This window comes from Gymnodraco acuticeps, unplaced genomic scaffold, assembly GCF_902827175.1.
Source record: "Gymnodraco acuticeps unplaced genomic scaffold, fGymAcu1.1, whole genome shotgun sequence".
NCBI lineage: Eukaryota > Metazoa > Chordata > Actinopteri > Perciformes > Bathydraconidae > Gymnodraco > Gymnodraco acuticeps.
Window position 1 is genome coordinate 2,123,906 of NW_022991513.1, and position 20,627 is coordinate 2,144,532.

Genomic DNA, 20,627 nt, shown 5'->3' on the forward strand with positions numbered 1-20,627 from the left:
ATGTAACCAACATTAATTTTAATTTGATATTTCTTGAAACAATTATTATTATTATTATTAATTGTAGTAGTAGTAGTAGTAGTATTACTATTATTTTAGTATTTATGTATGTATTATTTGTTATTGATATATATTTATATACAGCATGCTGCATATTATTATTTAGTTATTATTATTATTATTATTCTGCTCTTCCCACGTTCCTCCACTAGGTGGCGGACTAACGCGCGCTGCTGTTCAGTCAGAATTCACGACAGAAAAAGAAGAAGAGAGCTTGCCTGCCCTGCTGCTCGTTGGTGTCCTTGCAGTTATATATCTTGTGTTTTCACCTCTGTGTTCTCCTGTCTGTCTGAATGTGGTGATCCAAGACACTTTGAACAAACCGCTTCCTCGGTGAGTTTTTAGAAATATGACAACATCGCTGTTAAACCAGTTAAATTGTCATGTTTGAGTTGTTTTTAGCCGCCAAATGGTTACAAAACGGTCAAGCTTTCAGAGGCTGTTTGTGCATTTACGGTTTTTTTTTCAAAATAAGACTCGTTTAAATGTCTAAATGTAAATCAATGTCAGGTTAGAGATCACTTTTTTAATGTTTTTTGAAAACCATAAGGTATAACGGAAGGCTTATGAATCAGGATGTATGTTGTTTGACACCAAAGAAACTGCACAACTGAGCCATTCAGACTACATTACAAAATCTGTTGTAAGGCATTTATTAGTTTCTGATTATGGGAAAATAGGAAAAAATAGTAGAATTTCCCACTACTGTATCTTCTTTACAAAATCGAAAGTATTTAGGCTATTGTTTGCTCTTATGATAAAGTAATATATGTTCTTCCATATCTGATCTGTATCAGTTGGGAGTCCATAGGCGAGTTTTTCCCGTGCAAAATGTCGATGTTTGATCAATTACTTCCATTAGAGTTTTTTTTACAGGTACATCTGCCATTAAGCATTTTTTTATACAAGTATACATTCCTAAAAATACCAGCTAATGTGAAGGGACATTGTTCAGTTTCGGGATCAACGTCAGTCCTCCTTGGATTGTAGTGATATGTGTCTTGGCTTCGGGTTTGAATGGTAATTTGGAAACAATCTTGCACCAGTTTCTCTGAGGATGATAGAACAGGAAATCCAACCTCAAAACACACAATTCAGTCCAGCAACACAGCTACCTTGCACTGCATGAAGAGTAGCTGACAACATACATGCTGCAAGTTATGCTTAACATTTTTGCAAGAACATGTAACATTCAACAGAGCAAAGGGGGTGCACAAATAATAGTTATAATTCAAAGTATCTAAATCAACTGTCTTGGATAACAACTTTTTACTCTTCTTTCAGAATCATCCTGTGTTTGGAAATTGGGTTTTCATATTAAAAGAAGTCATGTTTCGAAGGAGAATACCCTTTGCAGATGTCCTCTTCGCCACACTGGTTGGAGTCGCTGGTGGTATTTATATCTTCAGCCCTGTTTTTGCACCTCAGCTGGAGCCGAAGACCTCAGAACAACAAAACCAGGATGTGCCACAGACACCAAAAGAAACAGACTTATATATTTCACCCCTTCAAGGAAATACTTCACAGACAGAAACCAGGAGATCAACATGAGAGGCTTCTGGCTGAACCAAAGACCTGCATGGATTTATGCTTCTTTGGGGTCCTTTGTGTGATTGTTCATTTACAAAATAAAACATTTAATAATTTCACGTCTTGAATAATCATTGTAAGGGAAACTTCTGCAGCAATGGAGAGTCAGGACTCAGAGAGACACGAGGAGAGTTGGAGCTTTGATGTCAAACACTGGTGTTTTATTATAAGTATCGGCCGGAGAATTTCACATCACAAGTCACAGCAGCCAGAGGTTCTGACTGCACGGGTGGGTTGCCACATCAATTCTGCCCAGCCTCTCTCTCGATAGACCTTTTAACTAGTTTACAGAGAGTTCTGGGAACACTGGAGATAGCCCCAACATCTGGAGACACTCAATCACTTGTCTGACTCTTAGGCTCTGTGACCGAGAGTTGACCGGTCATTGACTGAGAAATATCAACATATGACTGCATTAGCACATTCCTTACGGGAGATAACAGAGCCAGGGTTGGTCATACACGTCAACAGGCAGAAAGGTTAAATATCTTAGGAGTAAGGAAGAATTATTCTCTGACAATCATCTATTTCAAAATGATGTGTCAAAAGTTTTGTTTTATATGTTTGTTTTTATCTCCAATCATTTCAAAGGGTAACTCACATTCATCAAATCAGTTAGCACACAAACTCTCAATGCTGTATGTGATTTATTGAATATATAGAGAAATTATGTTGCATTTTGGCTTTATTAAAACAAAAAAGCTTAATATTTTTCTAAATATGCCAATAAATATGACTTAAAGTCCTGCGGTGCTGTAAAGTAAAAACTTTATTTGTATAGTGCCTCTCTTGCAAAATTGTATTCAAAGTGCTAAAAATTACAATGAAAATACAACAATACAAGAAACAATGCACAGTACAATACTTTAGTCATGAACTCCCTCTGAGATTTACATTGCAACAGGGATTAACTGTAAAAATACGCATAATTTTTGGTCCACATTTTGTTCTTCAAAATTAAATACATTCATATGAATTATAATACATTGAAAGTAGTTCGGGCACGTAACCATTAACTAGTTGTCATTGTCTCCTTGAAGAGATTTGTATTTGTAAGTAAATATCGTGTTTTATTGTCCTATAGGATTTTCAGAGATAAGCCTATAGTGAGTGAAATACCTAGAAATGTAATAAAATATATATTTATAAATATATTCTGATGTTGATATGTGTGTAGGCCTACTTTTATTTCAATTACAGTAAGATTGCATGATTGTTTCTCAACCTGAAGATGGTTTACTATTAAAAGAAGAACGTGTTTTACTGAAGTAAATGTCAGGTAGAATGTGTGTGATAAAAAGTACATGCTCATTTTCAGAGGTGGGAAGTAACTAAGTACATTTATTCAAGTACTGTAGATAAGTACAATTTTGAAATACTTGTACTTTACTTGAGTATTTCCATGTTATGCTACTTTGTATTTCTACCCCAGTACAATTCAGAGGTAAATCGTAAATACTTTTCCTCCAATACTTTTATTATGTACCTACTTTGTAGATTCTGATTATTATGTGAGATATAAGCAACACTTAAATAAGACTTTAGTTACACCTGGAGTAAATTCACAAGCTAGATAGATAGATAGATAGATAGGTACTTTATTGATCTTGGGAAATGTTTACGTTTCAGCAACATAAAAAACACAAAGCAATGTAAGAGAAACTAAGACACAAAAAATAAACAGTCCAATATATTTCAGATTTAGAAATATAAATAAAATAGCATTAAAAACTTAAAAGATAAAAAAAGCTACCCTGCAGTATACAAAGTCAAACTAGCTGCACATTTATCACACTTTAATGCATAAATAATTACTATAAGAACATATACTATATAAGATTGTGAAATGGGCCAATCTTCCTAATGAGTACTTTTACTTTTGGCACTTTTCTGATGCTAATGCTTTTCTACTTTTACATGAGTCATATTTTGATTGCAGGACTTTTACTTGTAACAGAGTATTCCTACACTCTGGTACTTCTACTTTTAGTTGAGCACAAGATCTGAGTACTTCTCCACCCCAGCTTATGTCCCTGTGAGATGTGTTGCGTTAGATCAAACTTTTTTCACCGAGGGCCACATACAGAAAATTATACGAAAGGTGTGGCCACTCCCTAGAGGTGAGGTATATTGCCTCATAAATGCAGTTAACAGTTGGAAAAATCAATTAAATGTAAACCATTCTTGATACTTGAAAATGCTTTAAGAAAATAACAGCCTCCATCACAGCTCTCCATCATATATTTTGTTACAATAAGTGTTGGCAGCTCATTCCTTAAAACAGATGCCTCAGATTGATTATAATTATAGGAAATACGAAAGGTATATTTCAAGGTTGTTATGTAAATGTGTTATTGGGCTTTTTTGTTATCAACTTAGATTTGTTAGAAAATATTGTCAACTTTAATTGACTGAATTTATTAGAAAAGTGGTCTTGTTAACACATGAATACTGTGTAATATATTTGAACATTTATATTTAAGAAGTAGCCTAATACAAGCAGAAGTTTCATTTGTGGCCATATTTCATCATACTTTGCTGAGGGCCGATTCAAAATGGTCCGCATTTGGCCCCCGGACCGTAGTTTGGACACCCCTGCGTTAGATGTAGTGCTGCAGTAACGGAGGCTCCCTGCAGCGGCTCAGTGAGGAGGAGCTGTTTCTCCACGGGAAGTGAAGCAGGCGTTCAGTGTTAATGAAGCTCATCTCAACTATTGGCCCAGAGGCGACGGAGAGAGTGAAGTTATCATTTATCCGCTTATCTAAAGTCTAAAACTGTAACTTTGTAAAACTTTTTTTAACTTTTACTAGCGGGACTCAGTGCGCAGCAGCAACGCCCCGGGGCTGGTGAGTATGTTCACATGTTTTCAGGAAATCGAAGAAATCGGTCTGTAGCATCTGTCAGGAGTTAGCGAGGGGCTGAAAGTTCACTAACAACTTAAATTCACTCGATTATCTGCATCTCTTACACACTTTCTGCCTCCAAACTTGTTAAATCCACCCCTCAAACATTAACAATAACGTGGCGTAGGGAACAATGTTACACCTGCCTTATCCTCCTGTAAGAGTTGTTTGTTTATCCCACACTAAACACCATTGTTTATACAAATAAAACATTTGGTTTCTCGGGACTGGACTGCAGTTTTTTTTTTAAAACGTTTATAACGCTGTTTGCATCAATATGTTCACTGCGTATGTCTGACAGAGGAAGCTGGCATCCTGTTAAGTCTTAAAGTAAAACAAAGTGATATTTTGTTACTTAACAGGACAGCCACATGAAGACCTGCTGAGGGTCATTACATTCATTTACATTTGTTTCGGTTACTCGATTTGAGTGTGTGTTTGTGACATAGACTGTAGGTCTGTTGGCAGTGGTGGAAAGTGACTAAGTAGCTTATATTTAAGTACAAATTCAAGGTAGGCCTAAGGGTTCGTTACTTGGTTATTTACGTTTAATGTTTGTACAGGTCTTCATTTGAAGTGGCATTGTCCACTACACCTCAGGAGTAAATATAGTAGGCTACTATTTTGTACCACATTTGTGTCTCAACTTTAGTTACTTTCCAGGTTTTCATACACTTTATCTAAAGGATAAAGTGTTTCCTTTATGGGTTGAGGACCTCTTAAGTTAAATAAAGCATATCAAAAGCACTACAGCTGAACAATGCATTGTTTGTAACAAAGCTGAAAACTGGACTGGACACAAAGATACATTGATTATATAAAGGAGGTAACTTTAACACAACATCTACAGCAATAAAATGCAACTTACACATTAATTCAGGTGTTATATATTGATCCAAAAACATCATATATAATGAGTTTAACTTTAAGTACATTTGGCTAAACACTTACATACCACTTCTTAAGTAAGGCTTGAACGCATGACTTTGACTTGTAGTTGAGTATTTTCACATGGCGGTGTTAGTACTGAATACTTGTTCTACCGATGTTTGTGAAGAATGAGTTTGATGTGCCTGGTACTGCCTGGCGCTGCTGCTGCTGCAGATAAACCCTCTCAAGGTATTTTAATGAGCAGACAGTTAGAGCATTGGCAGCCAGTAACTTTAAAGAAACATGGTGCCAAAATAACTGATCATATTATTTTATTCTAATGTGCACGTCATTATTGTGCTGCTGCACCCTTTCTAGTTTATGGTATGCACACAACCGGATTTCTCCAAGGAGCCTCTGTGTTGGACAGCTGCCCAGGGTGGGTCTTCCACTTCTCCCTGGGAAAGGATTACAGCTTTTAGTGTTTGCTGGTCTGACTCCCACCGCGGGACAAAATGCCAAAAGGTATTACGGTAGATTAAGGTTTAGTTATACTTGATCTAAAAAGCAAAGCCTCATTGAGATAAAACATCCCTTTCAAGAGTCCTTGCCTAAACATGTAAAAATACAGACAGACAATTCAAGACAGATGATATAAAGAATTGCCGCAAAATCTAAATTAGAAATGCAATTATAAAATCATGAATATAATTGTTTTAAATACAATCATGTCATTATTTATCTGCTGATTGTTTTCAAGATAAATTGATTAATATTTGTATATAGAACATTTTGGAAAATAGTAAATAAGCTTCATCCTGGTTCTCAAAGTCCAAGGTGATGACTTTTTGTCCGTCCAAAACCCCAAATATTCAGTTTGATACGATATGAAACAGAGAAAAGCAGGACATCTCCCCATGCAAAGGACATTAAGAATAATATGTATCTGTCAATCAACTTGAGTACAATTGACAAGTGTTTTACCTTTAGCATTATCACACATACATAAAAACAATTGATTACTCTCTTGCAACAATATGATGTAAATACCTAGTGGAACACATACTTTAAAATAGACTACAAATAGACCTACATTTTAATTTAGAATAATAAAGACAAACAAACAATGTCTCTCTGATACTGTTCACAATCTGAGATAGAAAACGACATTACTTCACTGTGATTCAGCCGTTAAAACAAGAAATATCAAAAAACTAAAATGATATCTATTCTAATATCTGATGACAATGTAATATTGATGTATAGCGCTGCTAGTATTTAAATGCAGTACAATTAAGTAGGTAAGTACTAGATTTTAATTTGGGAGGCCTCCACGAATGAACTTTTAATTAGATTAAACCTGTTTCAGTTTGTTCAGTTTCTGTTGCTAGTTTCTAATTTGTATTAAGTGATTGTGGTAGATGCAATTTCTTGTGAAAGCGCAACACACCTCCACACATCCTGCAAGTTGAAATGTCAGGATGATCGTAAATGATGTGTAGCTGTTGGTTTTGTAATAGGCAAACCCTAACCCTTTGTTGTTTTTAATGAAACGAATAACTTTAAGATAAGTGTTACACAGATATTTGGGAGGCCCTTTCCTATGAAGGCAGAACTGTACTATGTGACACCTTAATCTGACAGAGCCTCGTTTGTTTTCTGTTAAAAGGCTGTGGGAAACCTGAGACTGCCCAATGGCATTTACTCTTAATCCGAATGAGTTTAACCTCCACAATTTGAGAGATTTACAGTATGTCAGGTATATTCCTCTGTTCTGCACTGCAGCTGTAACTCTCAGGAAATTGTTCTCAGGCTGGGTGCACACATTTTTAACTTCAATTTTACAATTGTTCATATTAAGTTTTTTTTAAAGTTGTATATATTGTGCGACACTCATCAAGTGTTACATTGAATTATTGAAGAAAACGTGTTTTTCCTAGCATGCCTCTACGGTGAATGAAAATGTTCTTTCAGAAATCAAGGATAACAAAGGGTTAGTGTTTGATACGTTTGTTTTATAGATCTTATATAATTCTTCCTTAATTAAGGACTCAAGCAATATCACAGGTTCTCAACAGAAAAGAACAAAACATAGTTATATATACAATAGAACACAAAACTCAGAGCTCAACAAAGACAAAATAACACAAACTAAAACAAGAAGCACAGGATTATTCCTGACTGCATGAATGGTCCCTTTTTGAAAAAATGGTCTCGGTTTGGGTTGAAAATAAACCCAGTCAGGATCCAGTTTGAGTTCTGGAGGCAAGGGTTAAAACTCCCTATTTTCGTCCCGAACAGAAGAAGCTGTTTGTCATAATGAGTATTCACATCAGGATTATAATTCCTGATGGATGCTCCATGTGTTACTGAGCCTGAAGACATGATGGTTGTGTAGGTATCTATAGATGCATTTCAGTTGAGCAAATGTAATAAAATGATCAGAACTTAATTTATAAAAACATGGCAATGATGTGATCTTGTTAGCTTCCTGACCAACATTGTAATTGCTGGTTTGTATATAATCACAAGAGGCTTGGTTATTGCAGATGTGGCTTGTCCAAGGTGTTGCACAATCAACTAATTGCGAAAGAAAAGTCATACATTTCATGAAAGTATTTGCATTATGAAATAATAGGCATTCTCTTCAAAGTCTAACTGAATGTGTTTGCTTTTACAACCTTGCCAACCATTTTAACATGCTCCTTAAAAACGTATTTTATAACATATGTACCACTTGTGTGGGTATTTGGCTTTATGATATTACTGTTTTTCCTGCTGCGTAATCAATCGCCCCTTTAGGGACACATTAAGTTCTGCTTGACTCAAATTGAAAGGTAAATGAAACCCAGTAAATAGGTTAATAGACTTAACGTTTTTTTTGTTAACCACACTATATGTATTCTTGCGCAACATATCAGATTGTACTCCGTCATCAGAGCTTGCTTTCCCTTCCCAGCTGCTAGGACTGGAAGAGGTAGCTTTAGCACCACACTGTGTAACATACTAGACATGTGCATGAACATTTGCTTTTCATTAGAACATTTGGCTTTTCAGGAGATAGTGCTTTTTCTTGTTTCCGATTGGAGCTTAATGAGAAGTCATCAGATGAACCTGATAGTAGTCTGCAGAAGTTTGCTGACACAATCTGCATCTCTTGCAGTGTGGTTTTGCTCGGCTGTGTAACTTGTGTGACCTGTTTTTAAATGACACAGAAATCATTTACTGACTCAAGTTTTGGAGTCAGGCTGTTTTAATAACAATATCAGTAAGTTGGGCAACAAGTCAGTGATGCAGACGCTTTGACTTGTTATGGCAGGAAATAATACTCAATACAATTCAGCAGGACTACAGATTACGGTTTACAGGAAGATCATAAAGTTTAGTAGTAAAACTAAAAAACAGTGCTTAACAAGGTACAAAATGGCAGACAAACGTTTAAAAAGCAAAGGAGCTTCAAACGGTATGAGAAAAGGTACCACTAACAAAATAGAAATAACACAAATAATTAAAAAGATCAATAATCAAAAGTTAAGAGGATGCCTTTACAGATAAATGGGTTCATGACAGTTACAAGTGAACATTTCAACAAAAAGTGAACATTAGACCCATCATGAAGGTAGTGTTTATTGCAGGTTTGATATATTGGGCTGCGTAGTTTTAATTAGCTTTCAATAGATTTGTAGTAGGCCCCTTAAATTGGGAGATAAGAGGAAATGTTACAGGAAGTTGTGAGTTTAATGCTAATAAACCATTTTACTCATATGTGTATATAAAGTTGTGTAGTGTTACAAATCTTTAACTGAGTGGGTTTGATGGTAATCATTTCCTTTAAAAAAAAAAAAAAGATTTTTGAAAGCATTCAAAAACCGTTATGAAGAGCTTTACGACAGGATGGAGAGAGTAAACATCAAAAACTAAAGGAACCTAAAACACAATTAATACTTTTTTCAGAGTTTCAGCTTTTGTTGCAATGTCAATAGCAACTGACCCAGCTTGAGCTTGTTTTGGCACCCCCGAAAGAAGGACCTAAAGCGTTATAGAGATATAAGTAAAACCTTAATGTTAACTTTAATGTACCAGCTACGAGCAGGAATGTTGACTTCATCATTTGGGGCTCCTTGTTCTCTTTGCAGCCGTTTCCGTCAAAGTGCATTCATCATGGATCTCGATATAGCACGAGACCTTAAGCTACTTATGGCTCCAGATAAAGGGTTCAGGGGGGGTCACAGTGAAAGAATGTAGGACTTGTCTGCTGAGTTTTCTACGAGCTGGTCATATGATACATCTGCACTTTCTTTTCAATGTTTTGACTGTAGTAAGTCGTCCATGTCAAATGAAAATGTCTCATTTATTAGATTTCATAGTGTGCTGAATTACTTCAACCGTTACTCCAAAATGTGTAGAGCAGCAAGCGACTGATTTCTAGAGACACATTACTTCTGCTTTCTTGTCGTGCTGATCGTGAGTACATACTTGAGTGTTGTCTGTGGCTGGAGAGGGACAGAGGGATTTAAAAAGCTTCCTGTTACTGTGTCAACAAGATAACATGGCTCCTATGTTACACACATACCCCTGCAATGTCATAAACTATACAAAGATACATTTGGAGGGTTAGGGATGTTTTGAAAAGTGTACAAAATGTTATGTATACAGGATTGAATGAAGATTATACTCCACCCCCACAGCAGTACTTTTGCTGATGCCATGGGGTACATGGAAAATGTTGGAGAAGCTCAACTAAGTAGACATAATAGCAATAAAAACAAACCACAAGAGTCGGCCGTATTACATGAACACCATTAGTAAGAGGCTGTAAAAACGATTAACAACCAAGTTGTATTTATCTTGAGTTTTGTTTCCCATTATGGTTAACTACTGATGTGCTGTGACTATACAGTAAGGACATGATTAACATAAAGAATATAAATTAAAGTATGTGAAATTATTACTTCAGACATGACGTTTGCTTTTTATGTCAATCCATTAGTCAGCAACATTTAGGAATTGCATAATTATTTTGTAATTCATTTGTATCTTTCGTAGACGTCACAGCTGCGACTTCATCAGTCAGAACAGATCGAGCATTCTACAAAGTAACTTGTTTTTTTGATGTGCTTTAAATGTATGTTTTGTGCTATTATTTGAGACTTGATTTAATAGAGTCAAGCTTGTTCATTTCGGATAAGAAGCACATTGACGTCCCTCTTGTACGGAGGCTGGCTGTTGATCCAGTGACATTAGAATTCATTAGAATTAAAGATGATGGCTGCTGGTACTGAAAGTGAAATGTAATTAGCATAATGCTAAGGGCACCAGTGGAGCTGGAAAGATGACAAACAAGAAAAAAGAATAATACAAATGTGTGGGGGTGGACTGAACTGCATTAAGTAGATTGAAGGGATAAGTCCCAACATTGTTCATCTATGCTACGACTTACTTCCACATAGTCGTGATCTGTAGGAGTTTGAGCCTCGCAGCCACAGTCCTCCCACACGGTGTTTCCCCTCCTGTTGCCTGATTAGATCTCCTCTCAGGACTGTGTGGGTAATGGTGCGTTCACTTGCTCCTCGGATTGCCCCATTTCGAGAGTTTGGAAGTAGTTGTTCCCCTCGCCGTGTGTTCATCAGCTTTTAGTTGTATTTTTTTACAGAATGTGTGCTACATAGAATAGGTGTTGTATTTTAGTGCTCAGAGAATCTAAACAATATGTTGATAGCTTTTCATATTAGGTTCATATTGTTTATATTAGTGTTTTTCTCCCAATGTTGTTCCTGCACTTATACATTCCTGTAAAACCACAACAATATAAGGTAGCCCTTTCTATAATTATTTTTACAACATAAAATATTCTAATTATGGTGGATCCTAATATGTTTATAGAATTTCAGTTATTTTTTTTTGAACACTCATAATTATTGATGAATCTTAACATCAACAATCATAACACCCTATGAAGCGTGTTTTCTGATTGTTTATGCATATAGTAGGGATGCACGATAATGATCGGCCCGATAATTATCGGTTCGATATTAGGAATTATGACGTCATCCCGATAAACCCGATACCAGTATTAATAGCCCCGATAATATACAATATATTTTTTGGGTAAAAAAATAAATAAAAATACTGCGGTGTGTGTGGATTGGGATGAGGGGCGCTTGTTTTTTACTCGGCTCCTCCCATTTTACCAGTACTGTGGTATTAGTGGTTTAGGAAGAGGGGATTTTTTCACAAATCCAGCGCTCCCTAACTCATGCCTGGCTGTGACGTAAATGGTGTGAAGCCAGGACAGTAAACAAACATGTCGTCGGTGGTATGGGCGTTGGAGCTATGTGCAACTCAAGGCATATGCTCGAACCGGAGCTGCCTGGACGCTGCAATCATGTTGCGCACTATCCGTGCTGAGTGTGCTGACTTTTCGTACAATGTCCCACTGTCTGGCTTTCTGCATAAAGTCAAGTGCTCGGCGCAGTTGTGGCGAAATGTCGCTCCTCTGTTTTTATTTAAACAGCTCCGTATATCCGTTAGCGCAGCTAGCTAGCACCAGATGCTAACAACAACAATGCACGTAAGGTCTCTCTCTCGCTCGCTCGAGCCACACATACACACACCCTCCCGGTCCTCCCAACAGCCAGTCGGTGCCTGCCGGTGAGCGTGGACGTGTGGTCTGCCACAAGCGGGCGACAGGAGCGGGGCTGTCAGCATCAGCTTGTAGATGGTATTTTAAACTCGATGCGCTCTGAAACTACGGGGCGGCCGAGGAAAAAAAATACACATGCGTTAATCGCGTTAAAATAATTAGTGGCGTAAACATTTTTTTATTATCGGTATCGGTCTTGAGAAGCAGGAAGTTATCGGTATCGGTTTCAAAAAACCAATATCGTGCATCCCTAGCATATAGTATGGTTACTACTTGTTTTTATTATTTGTAGGGAAAAGTAATTGTTGGATGTAGTTTGGAGGATTTGAACAAATATAATAATTTAAGCATAATATTTAAATGTCAAGTGCTTAAACCATTTGGAGGTCAGTCTGTGTGTGTTTGTATAATAGATGTGGTTATTTGGGGGATAGATGAACATAAATACCAATGTATTTCTGTAACACATTTTGAGATTGTTGTTTGAGTTGTTTTGTTTGTGTGTTTCAGAAATTAAACTCTCACGATGTCGGATGGAGAGTATGATTACCTCATAAAGTTCCTAGCCCTCGGTGACTCTGGAGTGGGGAAAACTAGCTTCCTCTACCAATACACAGACTGCAAGTTCAACTCCAAGTTCATCACCACAGTGGGAATAGACTTCAGAGAAAAAAGAGTGGTAAGTTCAGTCAATTCTTATCAAACGCGGGCAATTGTTTGGACCTCTTTGTATGCTTTCGTGCAGCAAGCATTTACTGCTGCCTAATTAGTGGATTTAATGCATTCCCACACCATTAAGTAACAAAAGAGTACTGATGAATGTTGCAACATAAATCCAAGGAATGACTAATGTTGGTGAACAGGAGGCAGCACCCTCCTTAAGAATAAACACTTCTTACCATTGGCAAACAGCTGAGCAGTGTTCATATTTACTCATTGCTTACTCTTTAATGCTGCTAACCTCAAGCTTTAAGATAATATCCTGATAACAGATTCACCACAGCTGTACTGAAGCTACTCAGTCAATCCAGGACAATGTTATGTTAAGGGCACAATGTAGGGAACACATTGCCACTAAGGTTCTCGTACATTTGGGGTTTTGTGAAGTAGTGTGCAATCATGGTATAGTTTGCCATGGCAGTCAGCTTCTCCCAGTGACAGTGTTTACCAGGACCAAACTATTTGAAAAAGTCTCCTCCTCTCCAAATACATTGACCTGCCGATTAAAAGTGTGAAAACACTGAAACAGGGCTGCCAACACTCACGCATTGAGCGTGAGAGTCACGCAATTATCCCATATCTCACGCACTCACGCCACACTTGCCTTTCCTCACGCTAAGGTTTCGTCCAAAATAAATGTATATAAATATAAAAATAAAGTGAAGGAACAGCAAACCGAGCGGTCTACGAAATGGGACGTTCTTCTGGCTTAGTTCAGTAAAGTTGGAACGATATTGGGAGATTCGGATTTCACGGATCAATAACTCATGAACAAAACGTTATTCAGACACAAATGACGTCTCCTAAGTACCGTGGTAAGGTTGACAACGAACTACAATCACATTTCGATAAAAAAAAAGCCAATACGCGCCGTCTTCCGAGCTGGACACATTACATTGGTCTCTATCCACAGCCCGAGAAGAAACGAGTGCTCAGGGACCGTCTGCAAAGTGCAACTCCGAAAAAAGAGAATACAATAATATTCAATCACCGTTATACAGCTTATTACTACCAAACTCACCACACACATCAATAGTCTCATGGTGGTCATACTACAGCAAGGAGTTTGGAAGAATATGCTTTTGAATAATTTTGGGGAATATTTATAATGTCAAATCTTCAATCTTATCCTCTTTAAATAACTTTACTATTATACAGTATATTTCTACCAAACTCACTATTTGCATTGTTGTTGTTAGCATCTGGTTAGCTTAACGGATATTAAAAGCTGTTTCTAAAACAAGGAGAGGGAGAGCTCTGTCCTGTCAGACTGAGAGATAACTACAGCTCAGTGAGGTAAGGGACTCTTTAGTCGAGTTATCTCAGTGGGTCTCAAACGTTTTGGTCACCATTTATGAGAATAAATGAAAAACAGTTGTGAAATACTATATGACAGTAAAACAAGAATACAGTTTAAAAGGTGAGTGATTTGTAAAATATCCATAAAGAAAAAGAAAATCGGTTTACAGTTCTGTTTCATATGGGTGTTGAGAGATGTATCCATAAATTCATTTTTGCTCTCAAAATGCACCAGGTTGATGCATTTAACTTCAATATTAAAGGGGTGCATGCCCCCGGACCCCCCTAGAGGAGGTGAGGACCCCCCCCCCCCACTTGTAAAATAGCACTTTACCTCTACTTACACCTATATGCCATTTTATATGCTGTGAGCTGATTATCAAGCCTTCATTGTAAGAGTCGCGTGTACACTGTGTATGTGCGTGTTCCACTGTAGCACCCGGTACATTAATGGGAAACCCTAGTTTGTACATGTTCAATACATTTGTAACACTGTACACATGAACCTTTCTTTTTTCGGTTCACCAAAAAAAAATCTCACTCCAAGCTGAACTCAAATGTTGGCAGCCCTGCACTGAAAACAGCAGTTTTAAATTACAATATGTGATTTTTCTAGGAACAGCTTGGCAGATTCAACTTGTCCCGAGAGGGCTGTGAGCCGATCTTCCACTAACGTCTGCTTTACTTTGTTTCTGTGATAAACTAAGATCAGGACATCCAAAAAGTAATATCCACCATCGGGATAAAATACAGTTTTATGTGACCATGATCCAAAAAAGTGAATCGTAATAAATTTGTTTCAAAACTGGATTAAATGTAGTAGCAGCAGGCAAACGCAACTAAAACACAAAAAAGCGACTTTATTAAAACCCACCACGATTTAAAGGTGGGGTAGGTAATTTTGAAGAAACCAGCTCGAGTGCGCTAGAATTTGAAAATACACAGCCGGAAAAAATCTGCCACTTCCTTACAGAGCCCCTCCTCCAACACACACGAACGCGCACATGACCAATGAGGGCACGAGATAAGTTTGTGCACAGATGGAAGGCTGACAGGCAGGTAGGCCATCCAGTTATTTTAGCCGGGCCGGCTTTTGTCAAAGCACTTGAGATATTCATTGCTATCTGGATGTTAAGAGCATTTCATGGAATATAACAAAAAGTGTATCTCGAGCCGGTTTCTCAAACTTACCTACCCCACCTTTAATTGAAATTGTAGTGAGGCTTCAAACAACCTAGAGCTGCGCTTCCTGTCTTTTGATGGTAAAATCAATAAAGTGAAAAAATCAGCAGACAGTCTTTGTGTTTCCTTATCCATGAAATGACCATGAAGTTACAGTATATTAAATGGATAATCGGATGGATACAGTACACCAATAATACTGAAGCTATCTGTTCAATGGTCACAGGGAAACCACTGAGATCAACAGCGTGTCCCTAGATTACTCTTAGGAATTAAAGACTACATTATTTCTCAATCTCTAAAGATTCCTGGGAAACGTGTTATTGAAATGTGCAGTTACATCTGGGGACTCTTTTAGAGACTCTTCAATAACTTTAATTGCACATTTGTTTCTCCATTTTTACAAGCAGCTATGAAATACAAGATTAATGCTGCTTATCATTCTCGAAAAACTCAAAACTCAGTCCCAACAGAGTTTAACAGTATGATGCAAGTATAGCTTCAACATGCTGCATTGTTAAACATCTTAAGCCACTGGAAAGTAAGATCCGTAAAATAAATCTTATTCTTAATACAATATATGTGTATGAAGGGATTTACTACTACATCAAACTACACTTTAATTACACTCTAACAGATTGAGATTGAATGCTTCTCAATCCGTTTGAACATCTGAACATCTGTTTGACCTGATCCGTCTCTGTTTCTGTCAGGTTTACAAATCAACAAATCCAGATGGATCTCCAGGTCGAGGACAGAAGATCCACATGCAGCTGTGGGACACTGCGGGACAGGAGAGGTACGTGAAGTTATTCTACTTGAACTTTACATTTATTTTTCACTATTTATTATATTGTCATCAAGTGGTTCCTCTTTGTTGTCAGGTTTCGGAGTTTGACGACGGCGTTCTTTAGAGATGCAATGGGTTTCCTCCTCCTGTTTGACCTCACAAATGAACAAAGTTTCCTCAACGTCAGAAACTGGATGAGTAAGTCCTTTGATATTTCACTCTGAACTGTACACTTCGTTTTTTGGCTGTTTTTAGAAGGGTGTTAAGATGTAAGAACAAAGGACGCAGTCTACATTTTCATTAAATATTTTTAAAAACAAGTGAGGTGAATGGAACAGATGCTATTTAACATAGATGAGTTGCAGTAAGAAATGAGAAAAAGTAATAATGTCCACTCTGAGAGGTTTCTTATGTAACAATCGGGGAGCAGACGTTCCATATAACCTGTTGTGCTTTGAAATGTGGATGTCATTACCGATAGGTGGACTGAAATGTTGCATCATTAAAATGAAGACACAATTTAGTGCACAGGAATTTTTTACAAAGTTGATCACTCTCAAAATACTTCTACTGAATGATGGCGAGTTACTCTTTATGTGTATAGAATTTACACTAGGATGTTAGGCCTTTTATATTGTGTGATTTAACATGTATTCTTCCAGTATTTATATATTATAAAGTATTTTCTGTGCACAGTATACTCTCACCTCAACTACTGCTGCTACACTGCTCAACTTTCTTGTGTCTTCTTGAATATAATTCTAAATTATGGCTTTATATCTGTCTCAGAAGCAAACATATTTATAAACGCGGGACTAAATACATAATAAATTGCTCAATGTGTGTTTTCAGGTCAGTTACAGATCCACGCATACTGCGAAAATCCAGACATTGTTTTGTGTGGCAACAAATGTGACTTGTCGGATCAGAGAGCAGTCCGTGAGGAAGAGGCCCGTGAGCTGGCGGAGAAGTACGGGTACGTCTCCGCTTTGATCCATCTGTACATGAACCTCTCCCTTTAGATGTTTGTCAAGAAGGCAGTGGCTGTATTGTTTGCCAGTCTTGTAAAAGCAAATATTTGTACACATGTGTAAAATATCCTGCTCTGAAACTATAAGACACACCTCTACTAAAAACACACAAAGTGCACCGTGAGAAATGCTGTGAATGCCTTCAAGAGAGGATAAACCTCGGAATTCTATATAACATTCGAAGTATGTTGATGTTGTAGGCGATGCTCTTTTGATCTTTATATGGGACTGGAAATGTAACCTTGCATAAGCCCGCCTTATCCCTATTTTTTTCTCTACACTCAAAGTTTGTGTCACATTGTGACTAGCGGCAGTTCAATCAGGAGAGACATTGATGTATGAAATACATATTTATTACTGGGACACGTCATATGAATGAAATAATGATTGCCAGAATTAATCAATCAATCAATCAATGTTTATCTATATAGCCCAACATCACAAATGTTACACCTGTCCCAGTGGACTTCACAATCTGTACAAAAATATCAGCATGACAATACGACACCCTCTGTCCTTAGACCCTCACATCGTACAAGGAAAAACTTCCGAAGAAAACCCACAGTTTTAAAGGGGAAAATGGGAGAAAACTCAGGGAGAGCAACAGAGGAGGGATCCCTCTCCCAGGACGGACAGACGTGCAATAGATGCCGTGTGTAAATAAGACAGGAGAATGGAATGGTGTTTGGCGATTAGGCCCCGGTTTGCAGGATTATCATTCAGGAGGGGAAGAACCGCTCCGAAGAAACCCCCCGGAGTCTAGACACTGGTGGTGGTGATAAGTAGGTGGGACCGGTCTGAAGGGAGAAGGATTAGCTTGGTCCTGTAGGAGACGGGAGGCGAGAGGGGTGGAGAAGGGTTGCGTATTGTCACCTGGAATGACAGCTGACAAGAAGAGCAGATATAAAGGGATTAGCGGGTGCAACGATAGGCTTGTGAGAATGGAGAGAGGAGTGATTGGTTAGCTGGGGAGTGACGCCCCCGATCACTTAATGAGGGAGGAGAGGGGAGAGAAGTGACATGTAATATGAATGAAGAGCTTGGTCTTCCTGCTTGAACTTGCGCTAAGCTTCATTAGTCTGTGATCCCGTATTTATTATGTCCAATATTTTCTTCCATGCAGAATCCCTTACTTTGAGACAAGTGCTTCAAACGGGCTTAACGTGAACATGGCCGTGGACGTCCTGCTGGATCTCATCATGAAGAGAATGGAACGATGTGTTGACAAGTCCTGGATCCCTGATGGGACCGTCAGAGCTAATGGACCCAGCAACCCAGACCTCTCAGAGGCCTCTGATAAGAGCAAATGTGCATGTTAGACTCAATTACGAACGTTACATGTTTGTGTCCATAATACTGTTGAAAAAATAGGAAGATATCCAAGTTAAGCAGTTGAAGAATACATATGCATATTGTCAAATATTTAAGGTGAAACAATATTTATCTTTATTGCCCCACAGAGTAGTGCTTTGCTATACATATATAAAGTACAGAAGTGTATTAGGTCCAGGCATGAGAGCAAATACATTAGAGGAAGATATTGATTTGTTGTTTTTAGGGAAAATGTTGTGAATTAAATTGAAATGTCAGGAAAAAGTTAGTCATATATATGAATCCTACATTTTAACTTTATTCTCAACATTTTTGCCTTTATTCATGAAATGCTAAATAGATTAAATAAAACATCTTATTCCCAAGCCTGCCCATAATACACCTCCATAGAAAAGTGCTTTTTGAATGTGGGCGTTTAATTTAAATTCATTTAACATGGTCTTTTCAAAAAATATATATTAATATTGGAGTGTGGGATATTTATTTCTAATGATGTCTAGCTGGAAATGTCATCATTTGGATGCTGATCATGTTTTCAGGTATAAATGTTGTGCTTCAAGTTGCATCAAAGTGAGCTGCCCTGCCAAATGTGCTATAAGAATACTTCTAACACTCTTCACTTGCTGTAAGATAAGTGTAGATTCACACTGCGATTAAGAAAGGAGTCACTTTGTACAGTCAGATGAATGTTGACTGATGCCTGCAGTCACGGTGTATTGGGATTTGCTATGGATATACTTTTAGGAAGCTTATTGATGTTGTGCTTAGTGTCCTTCTGAAGAATGCAAGATTGCCCTGCAACAGCCAGTAAACACGTTGCTCACATTGTCCGACTGAAATTTACTAGAAGGACAATTAACACTTGTTTATTTGTTCCTAAATCAACGTTTGTGCTTGTTTTTCTTAAAACCTTGATAATAGAATACAGTTTGTCTTCGTCATCAAAATTTCATTATAATCAGCAACTGGTTCTGCCAATGATTGCAAAAATTAAGTCTCAGTATAAATATAAAATTGTGGAAAAAGTAAAACAAATAGTTTAATATATTTGAAAGTAAGACATTTCAATGAACATTTTTGCTGTAGCTTTTGTGAACATGCAAGTAACATGCAAAACATTATTTTTCAATATTCACCTGTAAGGATTTCTGTAGTTTTAGAGTATTCAGGATGTTGCTCAGCCGAGATCCTACATACTGCTATGCCAAGGCCCCGGATGATAACATGTGGATAACAAGAATATATCACCTGAAAACAAAGACCACCTTTGCTAGTGTCAGGATTCTCCTAGCAGATGCTATGTTTTTAAAGAGTGGGACAACTGTTTAGGCCATCTACTAATTACACATATGCGGCATGCATCAGGATTATTATGTATTCAAGTTCTGATTGCAATGAAAAGAACTGCTACATACCATCTTACCCTCAGTATATTTTTGGATGTAGACCTACTGAGGGTTACATAATTAGAGACATAAAAGAGAGATCTTTAAAGAACCTGCTTAGCCTTGGTTTTGTATTGGCAAGTTTGATAAGAATAGCAATAAACAAACATTTCAGTTTACTTATGGTGTTGATTTTTAAATCATTATGCTTACCCCTTCAGATCCTTTAAAGTTTCATAGATTTATAATACGACTGATATTTAATTAAGAGTATCTAAACTTAGTAAAACACTGAAATGGTATTGTGACATGTATGTTTTTGTTTTACACACACATGGACATTATTTTTATTAATTGTAAAGGCTAAAAGTGATGTTTTAGTTAAGACACAAACAGCTAAAGTTGAATTTGATTATAATATGAGTATGACTGCTGATTAATTTCATATTTTAAAGTGTGCCATACTTATTCATATGCAAAATGTATATCATGTGTGAAATAAACTGTTTTATTTATGTATTTCTTGAAGCAGTATCGAATTTTATATAATCAATCTTGAAGAGGTTGAATAAAAATGTAATTTCACTATGAAGTATTGCTTTATGTGTTTAGAAACTGAGATTATGACCATCCTTGCCAAAATTACAGACTACATAACACTTGTGTGGTATGTGTTTTTAATTCAGTCAGTGTCTAATATAAATCCTTATTCCACTACTGGCTTTAATGTTTAACGATTGACGACCTTTTTTTTGTCCAATCTGCATTCATAATACATCCTAAAACGTGTTTTTAATGTGCTTAAATTGCCCCTTTATAAAT

General features: G+C 37.2%; 2 protein-coding genes across 3 annotated transcripts; both read left to right on the forward strand.

Moving 5' to 3' along the window:
- The first annotated feature begins 260 nt into the window (after positions 1–260).
- On the forward strand, positions 261–1,709 carry LOC117533333 (protein PIGBOS1). The gene is made up of 2 exons (XM_034197031.1): positions 261–393; positions 1,345–1,709. Exon 2 carries the CDS (start codon positions 1,390–1,392, stop codon positions 1,609–1,611), a length of 222 nt encoding a protein of 73 aa, XP_034052922.1. The 5' UTR covers positions 261–393; positions 1,345–1,389; the 3' UTR covers positions 1,612–1,709.
- A 2,570-nt stretch (positions 1,710–4,279) lies between these two features.
- rab27a (RAB27A, member RAS oncogene family) lies at positions 4,280–20,324 on the forward strand. Of its 2 annotated transcripts, none has more exons than XM_034196988.1 (6): positions 4,280–4,496; positions 12,577–12,745; positions 15,981–16,066; positions 16,152–16,255; positions 16,910–17,033; positions 18,212–20,324. In XM_034196988.1, the coding sequence occupies exons 2-6, from the start codon at positions 12,593–12,595 to the stop codon at positions 18,405–18,407; spliced, it is 663 nt and encodes a 220-aa protein (XP_034052879.1). In that variant the 5' UTR covers positions 4,280–4,496; positions 12,577–12,592; the 3' UTR covers positions 18,408–20,324. The 2 variants fall into 2 exon arrangements, with proteins under 2 accessions (XP_034052879.1, XP_034052880.1); XM_034196989.1 differs by lacking the exon at positions 4,280–4,496 and adding an exon at positions 4,860–10,519.
- Positions 20,325–20,627: the final 303 nt, after the last annotated feature.

Bases quoted from the DNA above. Each gene is read 5' to 3' on its own strand.
- LOC117533333 (XM_034197031.1), top strand. From the start codon at position 1,390: ATGTTTCGAAGGAGAATACCCTTTGCAGATGTCCTCTTCGCCACACTG.
- rab27a (XM_034196988.1), top strand. From the start codon at position 12,593: ATGTCGGATGGAGAGTATGATTACCTCATAAAGTTCCTAGCCCTCGGT. The intron at 12,746-15,980 runs GTAAGTTCAGTC...TGTTTCTGTCAG, and splicing joins ACTTCAGAGAAAAAAGAGTG to GTTTACAAATCAACAAATCC. The intron at 16,256-16,909 runs GTAAGTCCTTTG...GTGTGTTTTCAG, and splicing joins CAACGTCAGAAACTGGATGA to GTCAGTTACAGATCCACGCA.